Genomic DNA, 20,783 nt, shown 5'->3' with positions numbered 1-20,783 from the left:
GATCCATGCGAGCACACGGCCCAGAGTCAATCAATCAGCCTCTAATCTGATTCTGATCACTTGGGGCTGGGGAAGAGATCTTCCTTCAACTCCACATATTACCCCAAAATGCTTATTGGGATAGGTCCCCACTTACCCATGAGCCCTTTTCTTTTGTTTTTTTAGATGTATTAGGGCTGGTTTCTATACACCACAAGAAAAAAATAGTTCCTTTTTATTATTTTTAACTGATCATTTTATGACCATAGAATACATACATATTGTGCAAGATTCGAACAATATAGAAAGGCATAACAGGAATATTTCAGAGTGTCTGTCCCTGTAATTTATTTCTAGTTTTACTACATGTGGTCCAGAACTCGGTATGTGCTTTATTATTTCTTAGAGGGTGATAGAAGACCAGAGGATTTACTGAGGTTATATATATATATACACACTGTAAGTTCAGAGGTTCACGTGCAGAATGTGCAGGTTTGTTACATAGGTATACATGTGCCATGGTGGTTTGCTGCACCCATCAACCTGTCATCTACATTAGGTAGTCCCCCTAATGCTATCCCTCCCCTAGCCCCCCAACCCCCATCAGGCCCCGGTGTGTGATGTTCCCCTGAGGTTTTGTTGTTGTTGTTTGTTTTGAGATAGAGCCTCTCCCTGTCACCCAGGCTGGGGTGCAGTAGCACGATATCAGATCACTGTAACCTTCGCCTCCCAGGTTCAAGCAGTTCTCCTGCCTCAGCCTCCTGAGTAGCTGAGATTACAGGTATGCGCCACTATACCCGGCTAGTTTTTTTTTTTTTTTTTTTTTGTATTTTTAGTAAAGATGGGGTTTCACCATGGTGGCCAGGCTGGTCTCGAACTACTGACCTCAGGTGATCCACATGCCTCGGTGGCATGAGCCATTGTGCTCAGCCTACTGAGGTTTTATAAGGTCCAATAAACGACTAATTTGCTAAATGTTTCCTGACCCTTTAAAATTATATTCACTGCTTGAAGTTACAGAGCTCAATATTTAAGCAAAGTACATTCATTATATTTTTGACTTTTGTGCTGAGTCTGTTTCGAGTATGAAGACAATAGTATCCCTACATCATAAGATTGTTCTAAGGACTCAATATGTTAATACACGAAAAGAGCTTAGAATAGTGCCTGCCACACAGTAGGCATCCCTAAAATGTTAATTGTCATCAGCATCTTCCTTTTTATTCTTTTTCGATACTACATAGGCATACTTACACCTGACATTTTAACTGTCAAACATTGATTGAAAGTATGGTAGCACTCTCTTAATTAATACTATTTTCTTAATTTCTAATAGACTTTGCTGTATATAATCTGAAATTGTTGGTGATTATGTGATTATTGTGGATAATCTCTTGATCAATTAAAGAATTCTAGTGCCTTTGATATTAATATTATGATGATCTCTTACTTTCTTACTGTAATTCCCTGGCATTCTTTCTCATCTTTTCATATTCAGCCAGAATCATATTGTTTTGGTATGTACTTTGAAATAGTAAAATTTCACGAGTCTTACCATTTTCAGAAATCAAATCCTGCTAATTTCCTCAGCAGAATCACATTTTTATGCTTCTTTTTCCCTCCTCACTACTCACTTTTACTAAAATAAGTGAGAACCTGGGAACTAGCATAAAATCAAATGATTTATTGTTATTCTTTATAAAATAATTATTTATTATGCTCAATATACATATTTCCTTTCAGATGTTAACATATTGTTTGATAGCCATCATTAACACAGTACTTAGCACTAAAATTGTACATAATAGGAGCCACTGCCTCACAGCCAGCTCACAAATTTCCTACAGTTTTCCTGTCGATCAGTTATTTCCTTTGATTCATTCTGTACATTCCTGAAAAACATCTGTATGGTTTTCCAGTAAAACTGCATGAGTAATATCCATGCTTTTGCACTTAAACGTCAATTTAGATAGACATGCAATTTGTGCTGTAGTAAGTGACCTAATTCTCCTACCTTACAAATTTCCTTCACACAAAAAACAGTCTGATGCTTTTTAGTTTTTATCTTTTTGTTCCCCTGAACATAGTGAGTACTGCCCACTTCTGGTGTAGTATCTTGAGTTTAGGGAAGTTTTTGTCCTGTTTCCTCTAAAATGTTGTTCCTGTTACATGTGTTCTGTTAGTATTTTCCTTCTATCACTTAACAAGACTCTGGATTCTCATTGTCTGATCTCTGTATCTATGATATTCTCTTTGGCCATTTTCCTTGTTTTGCACTTTTTCTCTGGGTTCTAGGGGATTTTCTTAAGCCTGGTCTCCATATCAGAGGTAGATTTTCCTGGGGCTGATGATGCTCTTGCTGTTTCGAGGGTAATGTTAAGTTCTCTAACAGAGAGATCCCTCTCCTTAAATTCTTTCTTGGTGTTGCCAGCTGTTCCTGCATGTCTTATCTTTTCTCTCACCTCATTTCAGAGTCCCTGCTCTCCTTAAATGCCCTGAGAAAATACCACTTCTACTCCTTGGAATGAATCTTCCAGAGCATGGTCTTTATCACGTGCATCTGGTGCTCGCATCCTCTTCTATTTAACAGACCTATGTTACTTGCTGTTTACTTAAATCAATTAGGGGCAGTTCTGCTCTTTTGGTTTCAAACAATTGGGGTCATTCACCTGTTCTCCCTTCCTTGTTTACCTGGCCTTTCCCTACATCCACAACCTAGGACTAGTGCTGGATAATAGGATGTTGTAAACCCATCAGTTCTGTCTTCTAGAGACCTGAAGAAGGTGGGAGGACTGGGACTGTAGGTGAGGGTCTTGGCTGAGTCCAGGAGCTTTCTATACTTGTTGAAAACCCCATCCAGGGGTTGTTATCCTGAGTGGAAAGAGGGAATCCTCTGCCCCCGCATCACCTGGGAATGCCTGTGGGGGGTACATACCCATGGTGAGGGCACAGGCAGCAGCTCCAGTCTGCATCTGTGCATCAGGATGAGCAGCACTTTGGTGAAAATGCTAGACACACAAACTCCCTCCATCTGGGAGCTGTTGGTGAGGAGCTTCCTTTTCTTGTTTTATGTCCTTCCCAAAGTCCTTTTGCTATTCTTGCTTTTCGAGTGTAAGAAGGGTTCCTTTGCAAGATTTCATCTCTGCCCAGCTGGCCCCTGTAGACTACCTCTACCCCTAAAGGGAACATAGCCCCTGTAGAGTACCTCTACCCCTAAAGGGAGCCTCATTTGCCCAAGCCAGAAGGGAAGTGGAGAGAAGGCACATGGTTTCTCTTTGTGGAGGCCCTAAGTCCATGGGGGTTTCCCATTTTTCCTTTTTCCTCTGCCCTGCCCATACTCCTCTTCCTCAGAATTGAACATGTTGTAAATAAAATCCCCTACCTGGCTCTTCTATACTTCTCTGATAAGGGCCAAGGTCCAGCATCTTTTACTTTGGTTCAAATTCTGATGCCATCCAATGATTTGTTTATAGACTAAACTTTTTCCTCTAGTTTTGACTCTCTGACACCCGTTTATGATTCTATTGGAGATAAAGGTTTCAAAAACATTTCTGTGCAACAAACTGAAACTCATATAGGAAACATGCCTTTCCTCTTCTCTTCCCCTCCCCTTGTCTGTTTCACTGGCCGGCTCCCGGCTCTAAGGGTTCCGGTAACTAGGAAAGGAGGAAGTCACTGTTGCCTCAAATGCTACAGCCCACAGCAGCAGCTTTGCCATATGCCAGGTGACCACAGAGGACTTTGTCTCAGGACAGGGTGGGGCTCAAAGTGTTTTTATTCTGCACCAGCAGAAAAGTGCAATGCTGAGAAGTGGGAACATCTTGCTGATTATGCTGAGAAAGGCAGAAACACGTGTTTGTGGAGAGGCGGCTGGGCCACTCACCTTGCAAGAAACAAAATGTGCTGTGAAGCAGGAAAGTACATAGCATCCTGTACTTTCATACCGCTCAATGCATCTCTGCAAGCTTATCCCAAGTGCTGCCTCGTCTGATCTCACCACAGGAATCACAGCAACATTTCAGATAAGGAAAAGGAGGTCAAGGGCTTGGGTCAAAGTCACCACAGCAGTTAGTGGGGGTCAAAGATTGCAATGAGCATTTCTCTTCTTCCCGCCCCAGATGATTGGACTTAACAAGGCCAAGGAAAGCTTAAGTGGGTCATCATCCCTGGCTTTCCTTAAACATCAGCAGGGTGGGAATGGCTAACAGGAGGAGAAACACAGAGTGTGAACTTGTATCACCCCCCCACCTGCCTACCCAGAGACTGTCTATGTGAGTGAGATGAACACAAACCCCAGTACAGTGAAACACTTTTATGAAGGCTGCCTGAGAGGTAATCTACTGACTTGGAGAGTATGTTCAAGGGATCATACAGGAAAGTCATGGGCTTTTCCCCACGCAACCATCTCCAGAGACCTAAATAAAAAGCAAATTTAATACAAATAAGTGGACAGATGAGCTGCCCAGTAGGCAGGCACTGAGAGACTGATCAGTGGGATACTCAAGCAGAGTGAGACAGAGCGGAACCTTCCAAGTGGTATTAGTGTTGACCTGGATTACATCCCATAATGAGTTCTGGATCCAGAATTACCTGAAGGGGTCTGTTAGCAGTGCCATAAAGGGTCAGTGGCTCTAATCTCCCGGGCGTCAGGGTCCCTTGCAGAGATGACTGAGAACCAAGTGCACAAAGCACAGATGAAGCTGCTACAGGCTGGAACCCCAGGGGCCACTGGAATGTCCATTTCCTGCAGCCTGCCTATACTGAGGTTTAATCTAGATAACGTTTGACAAAAGGGTCAGGGTAAGATTAGGAGATGATAATTAACTTCTAGGAGTCTACCTCATTGTACAGCTGCTCCCCCACTGGGTACTCCCATTCTTCTAAGACCAAGGGCTGCCAGTGGGAACCACACTGCTCTGCATCAAGCTTCCAGACCACTGCCCACCCTCCCTTCCTCAAAAGGCTCTCACCTGGGAGATGCTATCCTGTCATGCCTGCTTTCCCCTCTGGCAGGTGCCACTGGCCTTGTGGCCACTCCTCTTGTTCACCAAGGATGCTGACTCCTAGGTCACACCATTCTCCTCAACATCTGTCGGTTTCTTGCTTCAGCACCCATGTGGAGGCTCACCCTGCCCTCCAGCCTCGCCAACCCTAGATTTCACTTCTTAAGGCTCCTCCCTGGCTCTGGCCAGCAACCCCAGGTCATACCCTCTATTTTGCCTTTACCTGAGATTGCTCCACCTCTCAATTTCCAAAGCACTCCTGTCTGGCTCAGATATACCTCCCTGCCCAACCCCTCACCATGCTGGAGTTTCTATCTTGTCAAGACCTCTAATTTCCTAATCCCTCCCTAGTCACCTCCTGTTTTCAATTCCAATTTCTTGGTCAGATTAAACCTTAGACTGCACATTTCATCACTACAATTTCTCCTGTGTATGTCTTCTGAACTGACCCATCTTTCTCTCAACTCCTTTTACTTCCCTGGCAAAACCCCAACACTGCAGTAAGTGTACCCATCCCAGCTCCTGAATCCTAATGAGGGGAAGACAGGTGTGTGCAGATCCCCACTCAACACACACACACCTGAGTGCCCAGCATCCTACTCTAAACTGACCATCTCAGAGCTCAGCCTTGCCCTGCCCTTCTGCTGTTGCCTTAATCAACCTGTTTTCCAACACCTAGGAAAACATCTACTTCATACCTTCTGAGAACACACTCCACCCACATCTAGCTGATAGTCTCACTTCATTTCACAAAGAAGAGATTCAAACTCCTTCATCATTTCCCCATTAATTTAGTCATCCTAATCTTCTATACTTGCCCCTTTCTGTTTTATTGAGCCCTATGAGGCTGCAGGACTGTGTCTCTTCCTACAAAGGTCCCATCCCTACTCCTTTCTCATGGACTCTGCTCCTTCAGGGGTCCTCCTCTTCGTGCCCCTCCCATCTCTCTCATCACACCGTCTTGACTGTTGCCATCAATATTGGCATGCTCTACCTCCCATCTTAAACATGCCTTGACTCCATAGCTCTCTATTATTAACCTGAGCCCCTTGAAGGCCAACTTCTCACACGTTCTACTCCCCAACTTTCCATTCACTCAACCAATACAGCCTGCCTTCCACACTGCCCTTCCTGAAACTGCTGCCATCATAGTCATCAAACACTTCATGTTACTGAATTCAATGGACAGTTTTGCCTCTGTTTTAGTGAAACCCTCACAAGCACTCTGCATAGTCCACTTTCTGTCTTCTTTAACGTGCCTGGTTCCCTCTGCCCAAACTTTTAGGATTGGGCTTCCTCAGGGCCTTGTCCTGAGCCCTCTTCTTTTTCTCTCTCCTCCAGTCTATGTTTTTATACCACCTTTATGTAGATGAAGTGAAGGCAGGGTGGTGCTAGACTGGGGTGGGTCAATTCCCTTCTGATAGTCTCGGAGTCTCAGGCATCCCAAAGATGAAAGCTCTAGAGGAGAGACACCAGTCCTCACAGGTCTCATGTCCATGCTCAGTCCAAGGAGACCTAGCCACTTCCTTACCCTTCCTGCTCAGTTTCAGAAGAAAAGGATTGGGGATTGGTTGGGCTGCTCTCCCACCTTTTAAGAGCCAACTGCTTTGGTCACCACTCAAGACAAGAGCAAGTCTATTTTCAGGAAGCACAGGGGGTGCTCTGTTTCTCTATCCTCCCTAACAAATAGGCTGGGCTAGACCCTGGAGGGCAGCCATGGAGGAGTGTGGGAAGGATTCACCCTTGCTTCAGAAGCTCCTTGCAATCAGGGACCAGGGTAGTGTGACAAATGCCACTTCAAGGTTAAACTGGACATGACCAGGGGAAGGTGTCAGGCTGTGTGTTGTTACAGATTGTATATTTGCATGCCTGGGGGTTACCAGGCTGTATGCATATAAACAGGGAGGAGGCAGGCTCTGAGAACCTGCCAGGGTGCCTGGGATGAGCTGTGACTTTTTGCCCCTGATGCCTTAAGTTGGAGGGTCCTCCGCTCAAAACATATGGTACACACTTCTCCTTCTTTTCATCTGGTATCATGTATCATCTCTCAGATCCAATAAGAAAACATTCCCACGTCCTTCCCTCCCTCCCTAGTACCAAGGTCCTCATCTCAGTTTTCATGGGTCCATGGAGGGCTGCCTCTAGTGATGAGCTGGAATCTTAAGGCCTGAAATAGAGCCAGACTGCAGCAGTCCCAAGTCCTGGAGAGCTTCAAGTAACTGCTCCCGCGCACAGCCAATAAAGGAATTCTCCAGGAAGGTAGGCAGGCCTCCCACACCATCCCGCAGGGTATACAGGGGCACTCGCACCAAGCCCAGCACCTGTAAAAGGAAGGAGACAGGAGACACTAGGGCCCCAGGTGGCTCATTCCCTTAACTCCATCCTTTCTCCAGCAGATCAGGCCTCACCCCTTAATACTCCAGCAGAACCAGGCCCAAGGCTCACACCTCACTAAAGCCTAGTGGCCCAACCTTCTGCAGGAAAATGACCCAAAACATATTATCTAGCTCTATCAATTAATCTTTCCCACATCTGCTTCTAAACCTCTAGTGGCTACCGCCTCAAAGATGTATTCATACCCTTTCACCAGTGGTTGTCAAAATGTGGTCCTCAGATTATTTGCATCAGCATTATTTGGGAACTTTTGAAAACTACAAATTCTCAGGTTTCCTCTCCCCCCGCCCCACCACCAATGCAGGAATGCTGAGAGAAATCGCTATTTTAATAAGACGCCCCGATGATTCTGCTACCTGCCAAATTTTGAGAACCACCTTCATACATAATCTATCTACTAGCCCTGCCTGAAATATCAGGGCCACATCTCCTACACAAGAAAAGCAAACCCCAAGAATAAAACCTAGGTTGCCACACCTAGATAATGTGATAATCTATCACACTGTCAATAGGGAACAGCAGAGAGACATGGATGAGTGTGTTCTAGAAAGGATCTCTCCTGGTAAAGGGTGGGAAAGACCTTTACAGAAAGCCCAGGTTGGCAGTACTAATTCAGAGTATAGATGACCACGATCCCAACTCCACCAAGAAAACTGGGGAGAGGGCAAGGTCAGAGGGGCAAAGACTTTTCTCCAGGGATGCTTTCTTGGGGGAGAGAAAGCTTTGGGAGAAGAGGAAATTGGGAAAGGGACAGAGTCCCAGGCTGGTCCCACCTCCAGCCCGTGGTCCTTGGCGCGTGTTGCGCCGGCCTCCACAGCCAACAGCTCCTCGAGCGTCAGACGCTTGGCATAGAAGTGGGCCACAACGCGTGGCCCTGACCCGACGTGGGAGCTGCGGTAGTCAGTGCGCTCCACGCGGAAAGCGGCAGCCGCTTCGCCCAGCTCCTCGCGCAGCTCGCGGTTCAGCCCGTCCTCTAGGCTTCTGTCCTGCGTGTCCACGAATCCGCCGGGGAAGCCCAGGCGTCCATCGAAGCGCATCTGCATCTGCGGGAGGGGGAAGCGGGGATTGGCAGGGGCGCCCCAGAGGAGACCACCAGAGAGGGTGCGGGGCTCAGGCAGAAAGTGGCCGGGCACGCCCCCTTCTCACCAGTATGGCGTAGCGCAGCGGGATGCGGCCGAAGAGCATCCCAGGGTCCGGCGCGTAGAGGAGAGCGTGGCACGCATGACGCCAGCCCGACCCCAGCGCCAGGGCCTCGCCTAGCTCCAGCCTGCGGGCTCCGGCCATGGCCGGACACTGCTCCTCTGCTGTCCCGAAGGCCCAATGGGCAGAGGGGCGGGGTCTCACCTCGGACCAATCCGAGCCTGGGCGGTGCTGCCAGGCCCAATCCCTGCAGGGATAAGGGGAGGAACCTAGGCGCCTGAGGGCGGGGCGCCGCGACCGGTGCCGGAGGCAGCTAATCAGGGCGGGGCTTGCAGACCGGGTTGAAGTCCAGGGCCCAGGAACCCTAGGGAAACCGAAAGCAGCCTCTGGGTTGGGCCTGCGGTGGGGCGGGGCTAGAGGTGTGGCCGCGCCCTAAAACTGGAGCAAGGCCGGTACCTAAAGGCTCCTGGGAGCCAAAAGAGCAAGTCAGGGAACTAGCTTTGGTTGGGTTCGGTGGTACACAAAGCACAAGGCCTGGGTTGGGGTTAGGAGGAAATGAGACTTGCGGCGGGTCGGGGCTGAAGATGTGGCAGCGCCCTGAACCTGGAGAAAGGCTGGTACGTAAACGCCTGCGTCGCAATCTGGAGTCAGCTGGAGTGTCCCGGCAGGTGAGGAAGAGCTGGGGCGCTCAGTTGAGTGCTGGGAGCCAAAGAAGTAATAACTACCTTTGGTTGGGTGTGGTGGTACACAAAGCACAAGGCCTGGGTGGGGGTTAGGAGGAAATGAGGCAGGGTTGGCCTCAGACACCAAGGCCTATCCTAGGGAAATGGGGATGGACAGGCGCCAAGGTCTGACAACTATCTTGAGTGGTGAAATTGAGGGGACTTGGTGACTGAGTGAATGGGGAAGAGGGAGCGCTGGGCTAGTGGTGGTTCCGAGTTTCCTGGATGTGGTGTCATTTTCTGAGAGGGGGAGAGTAGGAGAAGGGTGAGCAGTGATAAGTGTAGTTCTAAGGAATTGGGGCGGCCATAGGCAGTGGGCAGCTGATCGTGGGGGTCTGACGCACAGGAAGTGGCACATAGAGAAGTCACAGGGCAGTGAGATTTTCAGGGGAAGGGTGGGGGTGGAAGGAGCTGTGAGTGAAATCCTGTGGCACAGGACTGGGAGTGAGGAGGGGTGAGAGATAGAAGAAGCCTCCTAGGCTTTCTAGTCTTTCCCTCAAACACCCTCAGACCTCTGAGCTATGAAGGAGGGTGGGTTACCCTACCACAAGGGCAGAGGTCTACTCAGGGCCTGATGCTGAGATGCAGGATCCCTCACTCCAGGCCAGGCCTTCCCCACCCTGCAGAGCGCCCCTACACCAGGTGTCGATATTGATTATGCAATAGAAAGCAGGAGGCAGCTCCTTGAGGGGGGCTGGGCATAAACTCACAGCCTGTAAGTGACAGCATATGGTGGGAAAGAGTCCGGACCCACCCAGAAACAGGTTTGTGCCCTTAACAAGTCACTTAACTCTCTCAGATCCCAGTAGCTCATCTGTTAAGTGGAGATGATACCAACCTATTAGGGATGTTGAGATATGTTAGGCACTTAGAACAGTGCCAGGCAGAAAGTAAATGTAGCCATTCTTGGAGTTGAGGGTTGGGGCACAGAGGGTTGGGGTCGTACGTTGAGGACCCAGGGCTGGGCACATACCTATAATCCCAGCACTGTGAGAGGCGAGGTGAGAGGATCATTCAAGGTCATGAATTTGAGACCAGTCTGGGCAACATAGCGAGACCCCGTTTCTACAAAAAATAATAATAATAAATAAAGACCCAAGTGTTGGAACTGAGCTGCACTCATCACGCTCCAGTGTTTGAAGGAGGGATGAGCTGTATGACATCATCTTTCCTGGCTTAGTCTTCTGCGTTGTGGGGCAGGGATATTATCTAATAACATGAAGCAACTGCATTAAAGTGGTGAGTCTGTAGGTGTGACACAATTGTCATTGGCCTGCTAGAGTTCCAGGGGGTTTGGAAATAGCCCTGCTTTAACATTAGAGTCACCTCGCAAAAAGCTTCTAAAAATTTTTGAAAGCTGCCACTTTTTCCTACCACAGACCAGTTGAATCAGAATGTATGGGGTCCTACAGGGACATATGCGGTTTTTAAAATATGTTTTAGGTAACTAATAACCAGGGTGGAGAACCAGGGCCTTCCCCCTTCCACTAGCATTCCAAAGGCGACTTGGTTTTTCTCCTAGATAGGCTACCTTTAATGATTTAGGATCAAACATGCCCTTTCCAGATCTTCAGGCTGTTCTTTCTTTCCTGGTTACTTGAGACTTTAAAGATGGACTTTTAAAGATGACTTCAAAGATTTCAAAGGCAACATGAAAAACTGTAAAACCAAGGCAACAGCTGTACGAGTTTTCATGATTTTGGAGACCAGAGCTTTTTCTAGATGAATATGATGAATATGGAAGTCCTTTAGAGCCCCCAACTTTGCCATCCCTTTCAAATCCTTCTCTGCCTCTGCCCCACCCCCACCAACCATCCCCCATTCCACTATCCTAAGGCAGAATGCCCAGGACTCAAGGCTGCAGGTAGAGGGCTGAGCCATGTACCTAAAGAGCTGTTCCAAGTTCATAATGGTACCTGGAACCAAAAATAACTCTGTAGTCAGCATGGGAAGATTCTAGAAAACCAATCTATTATTTTAAAAATAATAATGAAAAGAACTAAGCATTTATCCTGCCTTTTTTATATGAGCTCTTCCTCAGGGCCACCAAATAGTTAATGAGAGGAAATTTATTTCACAAAGTATTCCAGGTAATCAAAGAGGAAGGACAGAGCCAATCAAAATTTTAACATTTGTTAAACTTTAAAGAATTAATGGAATCTAGGGAATGATCATCATTGGTTGCTAACATCATGAATAGACAGTTGTTATACACATTGTGATAAAAGAGCACACTACCTCCTTTGGATTATCTCTGCCAAAATATTGAACTGTCATCTTGATCTAACAATTTATAAGAAATTCAAAGGAATACCTATTTAAAATATTAGGAAGAGACTAGAATGATCTATGTAGTAATAGATTAGAGTTTGAAACATCAGTATGAATTCATTTTTAGCTTGATGTAGATATGGCTATATATATACACACATACATACATGCACACATATATGTATACATACAAAGGTTAGTGTGCACACATATTTCCTTCCTCTGTCAGCTGAGTGGGCTTAGAAGCAATGATATTCCAGTAGCAACAAACACACCAACTGCCACATTTTGGTTTCTAATACCATTTTCCATTAAAGGAATCAAAGCCCTTTGGAGAAATGGCTGATTCTAACATTGGGCCAGGAAATATGCAACATGGATATACAATAAGCCTAAAGCATCTTGTGATGCCCGAAATTAAGGAAGTTCACCAAATAAAAAAGGACAAAAATTGATACTGATGGAGGTATGTCAAAGAAACAGAGACACAGGGACCAGCTGAAAAAGTTCCTAGTGGCCAAAGCTGAAAGAATTTGAGCAACAAAATAAGTAGTATTGGATTATAACTTGAGGTATCAAATAAATATCTACAGGCCCATACTGATAATACAAATAAATAATGAAAATTTGTTAGTAAATAAATGGAGGAGAAGAGAAAAATATCCCGTGCAGAAGAACTGGAAATAATTCATGTAGCTACTCTGTCCTCAAGGAGGTGGAGCATAGCTCCCCACTCCTTGTGGGTTGTGAATAATGACTTCCTTCCAAAGAGTACAGTATGAAAACAGGAGAAGAAAGGAGTAACTTTGTGGAGAAACCTGACAAACACTACCTTGAACACGTGATCAAGGTCAAAATCATCATTGACAAGTCATGTTGGTAGAATGCACCCTTAATATGAAGTAATGAAAACGGTACTTTTGTCTGTGGTTTTCCCTCAAAAAGATATAATCCCTCTCTAACCATGAGAAAATCACCAAGCAAATCCCAGTGAAGGGACATTCTACACAATACCCGACCAGTAAGCCTCAAAATTGTTATTGTCTTAGTCCATTAGGGCTGCTGGAACAAAATACCACAGATTGGGTGGCTTAGAAACAACAAATACTTGATTTCTCCCAGTTCTGGGGCCTGAGAAGTACAAGATCCGGGTACTGGTAGATTGGGTGCCTACTGAGGGTCCACTTCTGGGATCATAGAAGATAGTCTTGTGCTGAAACCTCATGTGTGAGAAGGGGTGAGGGAGCTCTCTAGAGTCTCTTTTATAAAGTCACTAATTTCAGTCATGAGAGCTCTGTCCTCATGACCTAATAACTTTTCAAAGGCCCTACTTCCAAATACCAGCACAATTGGAGTTAGGATTTCAACATAAGAATTTGAGAAGAAAAATATTCAGTCTATAGCAATCATGAAGTATAATGAAAGTCTGAGAAATTCTCACAACAAAGATGAGCCTAAGAAGACATAACATGACTAAATGGAATGTGGTATCCTGGAGAAGAAAAAGGACATTAGAGAAAAACTAAGGAAATCTGAATAAAGCATAGATTTTGGTTGACGATACTGTATCAAAATTGATTTATTATTATAAGAAATGTTTTATAATAATGTAGATGTTAATTATAGGGTAAAGTAGGTAGAGTGTATGGGAACTCTGTACTATTTTTATAAATTTTCTGTATATGTAAAACTTCTAAAAAATAGGTTTGTTTTAAATCAGGAGAATACAAACAGTGAAATATAAACTGAACAAAAATTTAAAGGAAAAATGACCTGATTTATTTAATTAATAAATTACAAAGGGAAAAAAGGCATGGTGGCAGAATCTATACATTAAGAGATTGAGGAAACATATCAATTGAAGCAGTTGGTTTATTTGATTCCTAATTTGTCCAAACAAACTTAGTGATCATTGTTTGAGGTGCTAATAGTATGGGGCTGTTTTGTTAGGGTTTTTATCTGTTAGAGATACATACTGAAACATTTGTGAATGACATGATAAAAATAATTCAATGAAGGGGCAGAGGCTGAAGTTATAGTAAAATTGGCCATGAATTGATAATTTTTGAAGCTGGGCGATGATGGATCTATTAAGGACTTATGTTATCCTGCTTACTTTTACTTTTATATAGCTTGATGTTTCCATAGTAAAAAGTTAAAAATAAAAAGATCTTTGGCATCTCATGAAGTAAAGGTAAAAGTTGTCATTTACATTTGAATAAAACTTTGCATTTCACAAAATTCTTTCACAGACAGAATCCCTTTGGTCAAGGAGAGGGAGAGAGAGGTAAGGGTCTGGTCTTACTTTTTAAGCAGGAAGAAGACTACAAACCACCATCTACCATCTGCCAGGTAATTTTAAACCAGTCCACTTAATCCCCATCAGATTTTCCAAATGCTTTGAATGCAGAGCTAAGGTTGAGAACCACTGATTTAGACAAATATACTATGGGGGAAGGGGAAGGAGGTTCCACCGGCAGAGAGCAACCAGCTAGAGCCATTTGGGGCTTATCACAAAGGACTTCTTGTCAGGGAAATTCACCTATTGAGAGACATTTTGGTTGTTTCCAATTCTGGACCATTGAAAAGAATGCTAATAAGCAAAGCCCCTCTTCTGCTATGAAACTAACAGTGGGCAGATATTCCCTCTCTGGCCCTTGAGTAACTGAAAGGAGGCTTATGACCAAAGCACAGCCAGTGAGATGCTCCTGCTCAGGATGTTGATTTTGGAGAAGTGACACAAGGTATATGATCAGAGTTAAGGGTTCAGTAGGCCAGTAATGAGTGCCAGTGGTGTTGGTTCCAGTAGCACAGTGGTAAGTATCCAGTTGAGAAGGCTCGGGTGGCAGCATCCTAAGCCCACTATCCCTAGCGAGATGCTGGCTGTGCCTCACCAACCCTCATCCCTGCCTCATCCTTGTTCTCCAGCTTCCCATTAAAACTGTGAGCTTCCTAATACTTTTCCAATAAATTAAATTTTGTCATAACTATACCATAATCCATTTCTATTGTTTGTTTGTTTGTTTCTTTTTTTTTCTTTTTTTTTTGAGGCAGAGTCTTGCTCTGTCACCCAGGCTGGAGTGCAATGGCACAATCTCGGCTCATGGCAGCCTCCACTTCCCAGGTTCAAGCAATTCTCCTGCCTCAGCCTCCCAACTAGCTGGAATTACAGGTGCATGCCACCATGCCCGGCTAATTTTTGTATTTTTAGTAGAGATGGGGTTTTGCCATGTTGGCCAGGATGGTCTCGAACTCCGGACCTCAAGTGATCCGGCTGCCTTGGCCTCTCAAAGTGCTAAGATTACAGGCGTGAGACACCGCACCCAACAATTTCTATTGTTACTATCCAAGAACATTGATGAGTATATGAGGACAAAAATACTAATCAAAAAGTCACATACAAATGAATGATTTGAAATGGCAATAAGTGACTTGAAGAAAAGGTACATGGGTGAAATTAATCTGGTCTGGAAGTTCAAAGTATAAAGAATGCTTCCCTTAGGAAATGACACTAAAACTGAGACAGACTCAAAGTTAATGAGGTAAAACATGTGGAGGGGTGGAGCGGTGGGAGGGTGATGGGTAGTAACAAGGGGAAAGAAGAGTGGGAAATGGAGCGCCAGTAGCCTGAGATCAAAATGGCTTTCTTAGCTCTGGTTGGTTTGGAGGGTAAGAAACTAAAGAGGAGGTGATTGAAATGCAGGTGACACATCTCAATGGAATATTATGATCCTTGTGGAGACTGCATAGTACCATGGAGCAAGTATTATGGTTGAAGATAGTAGACCTGTAGTTCATACACCAAAGAATTAAGGAATCACGCATGCCTGTTGGAACAAAAGGGTAGGTAGGTAGAATACCTGGCCTTGTTTTTCCCCCTGTGGCGGACATCAGGTGTTTGTGCTATATACTGCCTCCTCCCTTAGAGAACTGCTGCTTCCCCAAATCTTGATCTGGTGGGATTGCCAACCACAGCTCTCCACTCCCCTAGCCACAGTGAGGGCAGAGGATCCAGGCCTGACCAGTCAGACCGCATATTCCAGTCAGCACAGGGCAATCCATGTGAGCACATGGCTCAGACTCAGGCAGGCAGGCTCTGCTCTGATTTTGTTCATTTCAGGCTGGAGAAGAGATCTTTCCTCAACTCCACAAATTACCCCAGTATTCTTCCTGGAATGGATCCTTGCCCACCCATGAATCCTTTTTTGTTTTGCTTTTTGATTTATTAGGGCTACTTTCTGTATACATATAAGGAAAAAATTTTTTACTTTTTAACTGTTGTTTTATGACCATAGAATACATACATATTGTATAAGATTCAAACAATAAGAAAACACATAAAGAAGACCATTTCAGAGTTTCTATCCCTGTCACATATTTCTAGTTTTACTACATGAGGTAGTCTAGAACAATGTGATTTATGATTTCGGAGAGGGACTAGAAGATTCGAGAAGATTTGCTGAGGTTTGATAAGGTCCAATATATGACTAATTTGGTAAATGCTTCCTGAGCCCGTAAAGATATATTCTCTGAAGTTCCAGAGTGCAATATTTATCTGTTAGGCAAAGTATATCAATTACATTTTTGGCCTTTGTGCTGGGTCTATTTGGAGTATAGAGATAATAGTATCCCTATATCATAAGGTTGTCCTAAGGACTAAATGTTAATACATGAAAATAACTTATAATAGTGCCTGCCACACAGTAAATATCCCCCAAATGTTAATTGTTTTCATCATCATCGTCATTTTTATTCTCTTTAGATCCAGATATGCATACTTAGAAGCTGACATTTTGGCCAGGTACGGTGGCTTATGCCTGTAATCCCAGCACTTTGGGAGGCTGAGGCAGGCGGATCATGAGGTCGGGAGATCGAGACCATCCTGGCTAACACAGTGAAACCCTGTTTCTACTAAAAATACAAAAAAATTAGCCGGGTGCGGTGGTGGGTGCCTGTGGTCCCAGCTACTCGGGAGGCTGAGGCAGGAGAATCGCTTGAACCTGGGAGGCAGAGGTTGCAGTGAGTGGAGATCGCACCACTGCACTCCAGCTAGGCAACAGAGCGAGATTCCATCTCAAAAAAAAAAAAAAAAAAGCTGACATTTTATCTGTCAAGCACCAAAGGAAGTGTGTTTGCACTCCTCAATCTATTTTATTAATTTCATCCTACATTTGCAGATCATGCTATATATAATCTGAAGTTGGTGGTAATTATATGATCATTGTAGATAATCTCCTAGTCAATTAAAGAATTCTAATGCATTTGACATTCAATTTTGATATTAATATTATGATTTCTTACCTTTGACTGTAATTCCCTGACATTCTTTCCCATTCTTTCATATTCAGCAGAATCTATTGCTTTGGTATGTCCCTTAAAGTAGTAAAATTTCACAAAGACTCTTATCATCTTCAAAAACTAAATCATGCTATTCATCCCCTCAGCATAATTAGCACATTTTTATTCTTCTTCCCCATACTCCCTATTATCTAATTTTCATGGAATGACCTAGAATTGTGGGGCTATCATGTTAATCAAATTATTTTTTATATTACATACATTTCCATGTATTGGTAACATATTGATAGCCATAACACAGCAACTTAGCATTAAATTTGTACATAATAGGACCCACTGCCTCACAACCAGCTCACAGATTTCTTACACAATTTTCCTGATCAGTTAGTTACTTTGATTCATTTTGTGCATTCCTGAAAAACACCTGTATGGTTTTCCAGTAAATCCAAGCATATCCATGCTTTTGCACATCAATTTAGATAGACATGCAGTTTGTGCTGTAGTAAGTGGCCTAATTCTCCTACCTTACAAATGTTTTTCAATGAAAAACATTCTGAAGTTGTTTTTTAGTTTTTATCTTTTTGTTCCCCTGAACATAGTGAGTACTGCCCACTTCTGGTGTAGTATCTTTTGAGTTTAGGAAACTTTTCTTCTTGTTTCCTCTAAAATGTTGTTCCTGTTACATGTGTTCTGTTAATATTTTTCTTCCATCACTTAACAAGACTCTGGATTCTCATTGTCTGATCTCTATATCTACGATATTTTCTTTAGCCATTTTCCTTGTTTTGCACTTTTTCTCTGGATTCTAGGGGATTTTCTTAAGCCTGTTCCCCACATCAGAGGTAGATTTTCCTGGGGCTGATGATGCTCTTGCTGTTTCTAGGGTAACGTTAAGTTCTCTAACAGAGAGATCCCTCTCCTTAAATCCTTTCTTGGTGTTGCCAGCTGTTCCTGCATGTCCTATCTTTTCTTTCACCTCATTCCAGAGTCTGTGCTCTCCTTAAATGCCCTGAGCAAATACCGCTTCTACTCCTTGGAATGGATCTTCCAGAGCATGGTCTTTATCACGTGCATCGGGTGCTCACATACTCTTCCATTTTGTAGTATTTCTGGAACAGACCTATTAATATTACTTGCTGTTTACTTAATCAGAGGCAATTATTCTGCTCTTTTGCTCTCAAACCATTGGGGTCATTCACCTGTTCTCCCCTCCCTGTTTACCTGGCTTTTCCCTACATCCACAGCCTGGAATTACAGGATGTTGTAATAACAGGATGCTGGATAACAGGATGTTGTAATAACAGGATGCTGGATAACAGGATGTTGTAAACCCATTGGTTCTGTTTTTCAGATACCTGAAGAAGGTGAGAGGACTGGGACTGTGGGTGAGAGTCCTGTTTGGGATTTGTTTATCCAGGAGCTTTTTATACTTGTTGAAAACCCCACCCAGGGGTTGTTATCCTGAATGAGAGGAGGGTATCCTCTGCCACAGCTGAGAATGCCCATGGTGAGTTCCTAGGTGGGGAGACAGGGGTGCAGCTCAGGTTTAAATCAGGATAGCAGCACTTTCGTGAAAAGCCTAGGCACACAGACTCCCTTCATCAGGGAGCTGTTGGTGTGGAGCTTCCTTTTCCTGTTTCATGTCCTTCCCAAAGTCCCACTGCTATTCTTGCTTTTGGAGTGTGAGTGCTGCCTGTGAGAAGACTTCTTCTCTGCCCAGCTGGCCCCTGCAGACTGCCTCCAGCCCTAAGGGGAGCATGAACTGCCTCATTTGCCCAAGTCAGAAGGGAAGCGGGGAAGCAGGGAGAAAGCACATGGTTTCTCTTTGCTGGGGCCTTAAGTCCATGAGGGAGTTTCCCATTTTACATTTTTCCTCTGCCCTGCCCATACTTCTCTTCCTCAGAACTGAACATGTTTTAAATAGAATCCCCCAACCTGAGTTCTTCTGCACTTCTCTGTCTGATAAGGGCCAAGGTCCAGCATTTTTACCCTGGCTCAAATTCTGATGCCATCTAATGATTTGCTTACAGACTAAATTTTTCCCCCATTTTTGACTCCCCCACACCCGTTTGTGCTTCCATTAGAGATAAAGGATTTCAAAACATTTCTGTGAAATGAACTGAAACTGAAACATGGCTTCCCTCTTCTCTTCCCCTCCCTTTGTATGTTTCACTGGCCGGCTCTGAGCGTCCAGGTAACTGGGGAAGGAGGAAGTCACTGTTGCCTCAAATGTTCCAGCCGAGAAGTAGCAGCTTTGCCATATGCTGGGTGACTTTGTCTCAGGACAGTGTGGGGCCAAAGTGTTTATTCTGCACCAGCAGCTAGCAGACTCAAGGGAAAAGTGCAATGCTGAGAAGTGGGAACATCTTGCTAATTACAGTGAGAAAGGCAGAAATATGTGTTTGCGGGGAGGCAGCCGGGCCACTCACCTTCTAAGAAACAAAATGTGCTATGAAGCAGGAAGCACACACGGCATCCTGTACTTTCATATGGCTGGATGCATCTCTTCAAGCTTATCCCAAGTGCTGCCTCTCTAACCTCACCACACGAATCACAGCAACATTGCAGATAAGGAAATGGAGGTCAAGGGCTTGGCTCAAAGTCACCACAGCAGTTAGTGGGGGTCAAAGATTGCAATGAGCATTTCTCTTCTTCCCGCCCCAGATGATTGGACTTAACAAGGCCAAGGAAAGCTTAAGTGGGTCCTGATCCTTGGCTTTCCTTAAACCTCAGCAGGGTGGGAATGAGTAAGAGGAGAAGTATAGAGTGTGAGCTTCTATCGCCCACTGCCTGCCTACCCAGGGACTGTAAGGTCTAGGTGGTGAGATGAACTCAAAACTGACAACAATTAAACACTTTTATGAAAGCTACCTGAGAAGAAATCTACTGACTTGGAAGTTACGTTCAAGGGATCATACAGGAAAGTCATGGGCTCCTCAGCCATCTCCAGACACCTAAATAAAAAGCAAATTTAATAAAAGGGACTGATCACTGGGATACTCAAGCAGAGTAAGACTGAGTGCTGTAAAGGAACCTTCCAAATGGTATTAACGTTGACCTGGATTACATCCAGAATGAGTTCTGGGTCCAGAATTGCCTAGGACCAGATCCTCAGGGAAGGGATCTATTAGCAGTGTCATCAATGGTGAGTGACTGTGATCTCCCAGTCTTCAGGGTCCCTTGCAGAGATGACTGAGAGCCAAGTGCACAAAGCACAGATGAAGCTGCTGCAGGCTGGGACCCCGGGAGCCACTGGAATGTCCATTTCCTGCAGCCTGCCTATACTGAGGTTTAATCTAGGTAACGTTTGACAAAGGGGTCATGGTGACATTAAGGAGAAGAAGGTAATTTACCCCACCAGGAGTCTATCTATCTACCTAATCTGTACAGCTGTTCCCCCACCAGCCACTCCCATTTTTCCAAGACCAAGGGCTGCCAGTGGGAACCACATTGCTCTGCATTTAATTTCCAGACCACTGCTTACCCTCCCTTCCTCAAAAGGCCCTTGCCTGGAAGGCACTATCCTGTCATGCTTGTTTTCCCCTCTGGCAGGTGCCACTGGCCTTGTGGTTCACCAAGGACACTGGCTTCTAGGTCACACTATCATCCCCAACATCTGCCCTCTAGTCTGGCTAACCCCAGATCTCACCTCTTAAGCCTCTTCCTTTGGCTCTGGCCAGCAACTCCAGGTCATACCCTTGACTGCCTTTTCCTGAGATTGCTCCACCTCTCAATTTCCAAAGCACTCCTGTCTGGCTCAAATACACCTCCCCGCCCAGCCCCTCACCATGCTGGAGTTTCTACCTCGTCAAGACCTCTAATTTCCTAATCCCTCCCTAGTCACCTCCAGTTTTCAATTTCCATCTTGGTCAGATTAATCCTCAGACCACACATTTCATCACTACAATTTCTCCTGTGCATGTCATCTGAACTGCCCCATCTTTCTCTCACCTCCTATACTCCCCTGGCAAAACCC

At 44.7% G+C, this 20,783-nt stretch overlaps 1 protein-coding gene and 1 long non-coding RNA gene across 3 annotated transcripts; one reads left to right on the top strand and one right to left on the bottom strand.

Moving 5' to 3' along the window:
• Positions 1 to 1,648: 1,648 nt before the first annotated feature.
• NUDT16 (nudix hydrolase 16) lies at positions 1,649 to 8,701 on the bottom strand. Of its 2 annotated transcripts, NM_001359380.1 has the most exon segments (3): positions 1,649 to 7,303; positions 8,150 to 8,419; positions 8,523 to 8,701. In NM_001359380.1, coding segments are annotated over 3 exon segments (588 nt in total). In that variant the 5' UTR covers positions 8,661 to 8,701; the 3' UTR covers positions 1,649 to 7,123.
• A 231-nt stretch (positions 8,702 to 8,932) lies between these two features.
• On the top strand, positions 8,933 to 19,809 carry LOC101059375 (uncharacterized). Its single transcript, XR_010155792.1, has 4 exons — positions 8,933 to 9,184; positions 13,762 to 13,861; positions 18,159 to 18,314; positions 19,002 to 19,809. It is a non-coding gene; the product is annotated as an uncharacterized LOC101059375 (long non-coding RNA).
• The last annotated feature ends 974 nt before the right edge of the window (positions 19,810 to 20,783 follow it).

The sequence above is a fragment of the Pan troglodytes genome, chromosome 2 (assembly GCF_028858775.2).
Source record: "Pan troglodytes isolate AG18354 chromosome 2, NHGRI_mPanTro3-v2.0_pri, whole genome shotgun sequence".
Taxonomy (NCBI): Eukaryota; Metazoa; Chordata; class Mammalia; order Primates; family Hominidae; genus Pan; species Pan troglodytes.
Note: the sequence above shows the minus strand (reverse complement) of the source record. Positions and strands in the feature narration are given on the sequence as shown.

Bases quoted from the DNA above. Each gene is read 5' to 3' on its own strand.
- NUDT16 (XM_016941934.4), bottom strand. From the start codon at position 8,660: ATGGCCGGAGCCCGCAGGCTGGAGCTAGGCGAGGCCCTGGCGCTGGGG. The intron at 8,420-8,522 runs GTGAGAAGGGGG...CCCCTCCCGCAG, and splicing joins CGCTGCGCTACGCCATACTG to ATGCAGATGCGCTTCGATGG.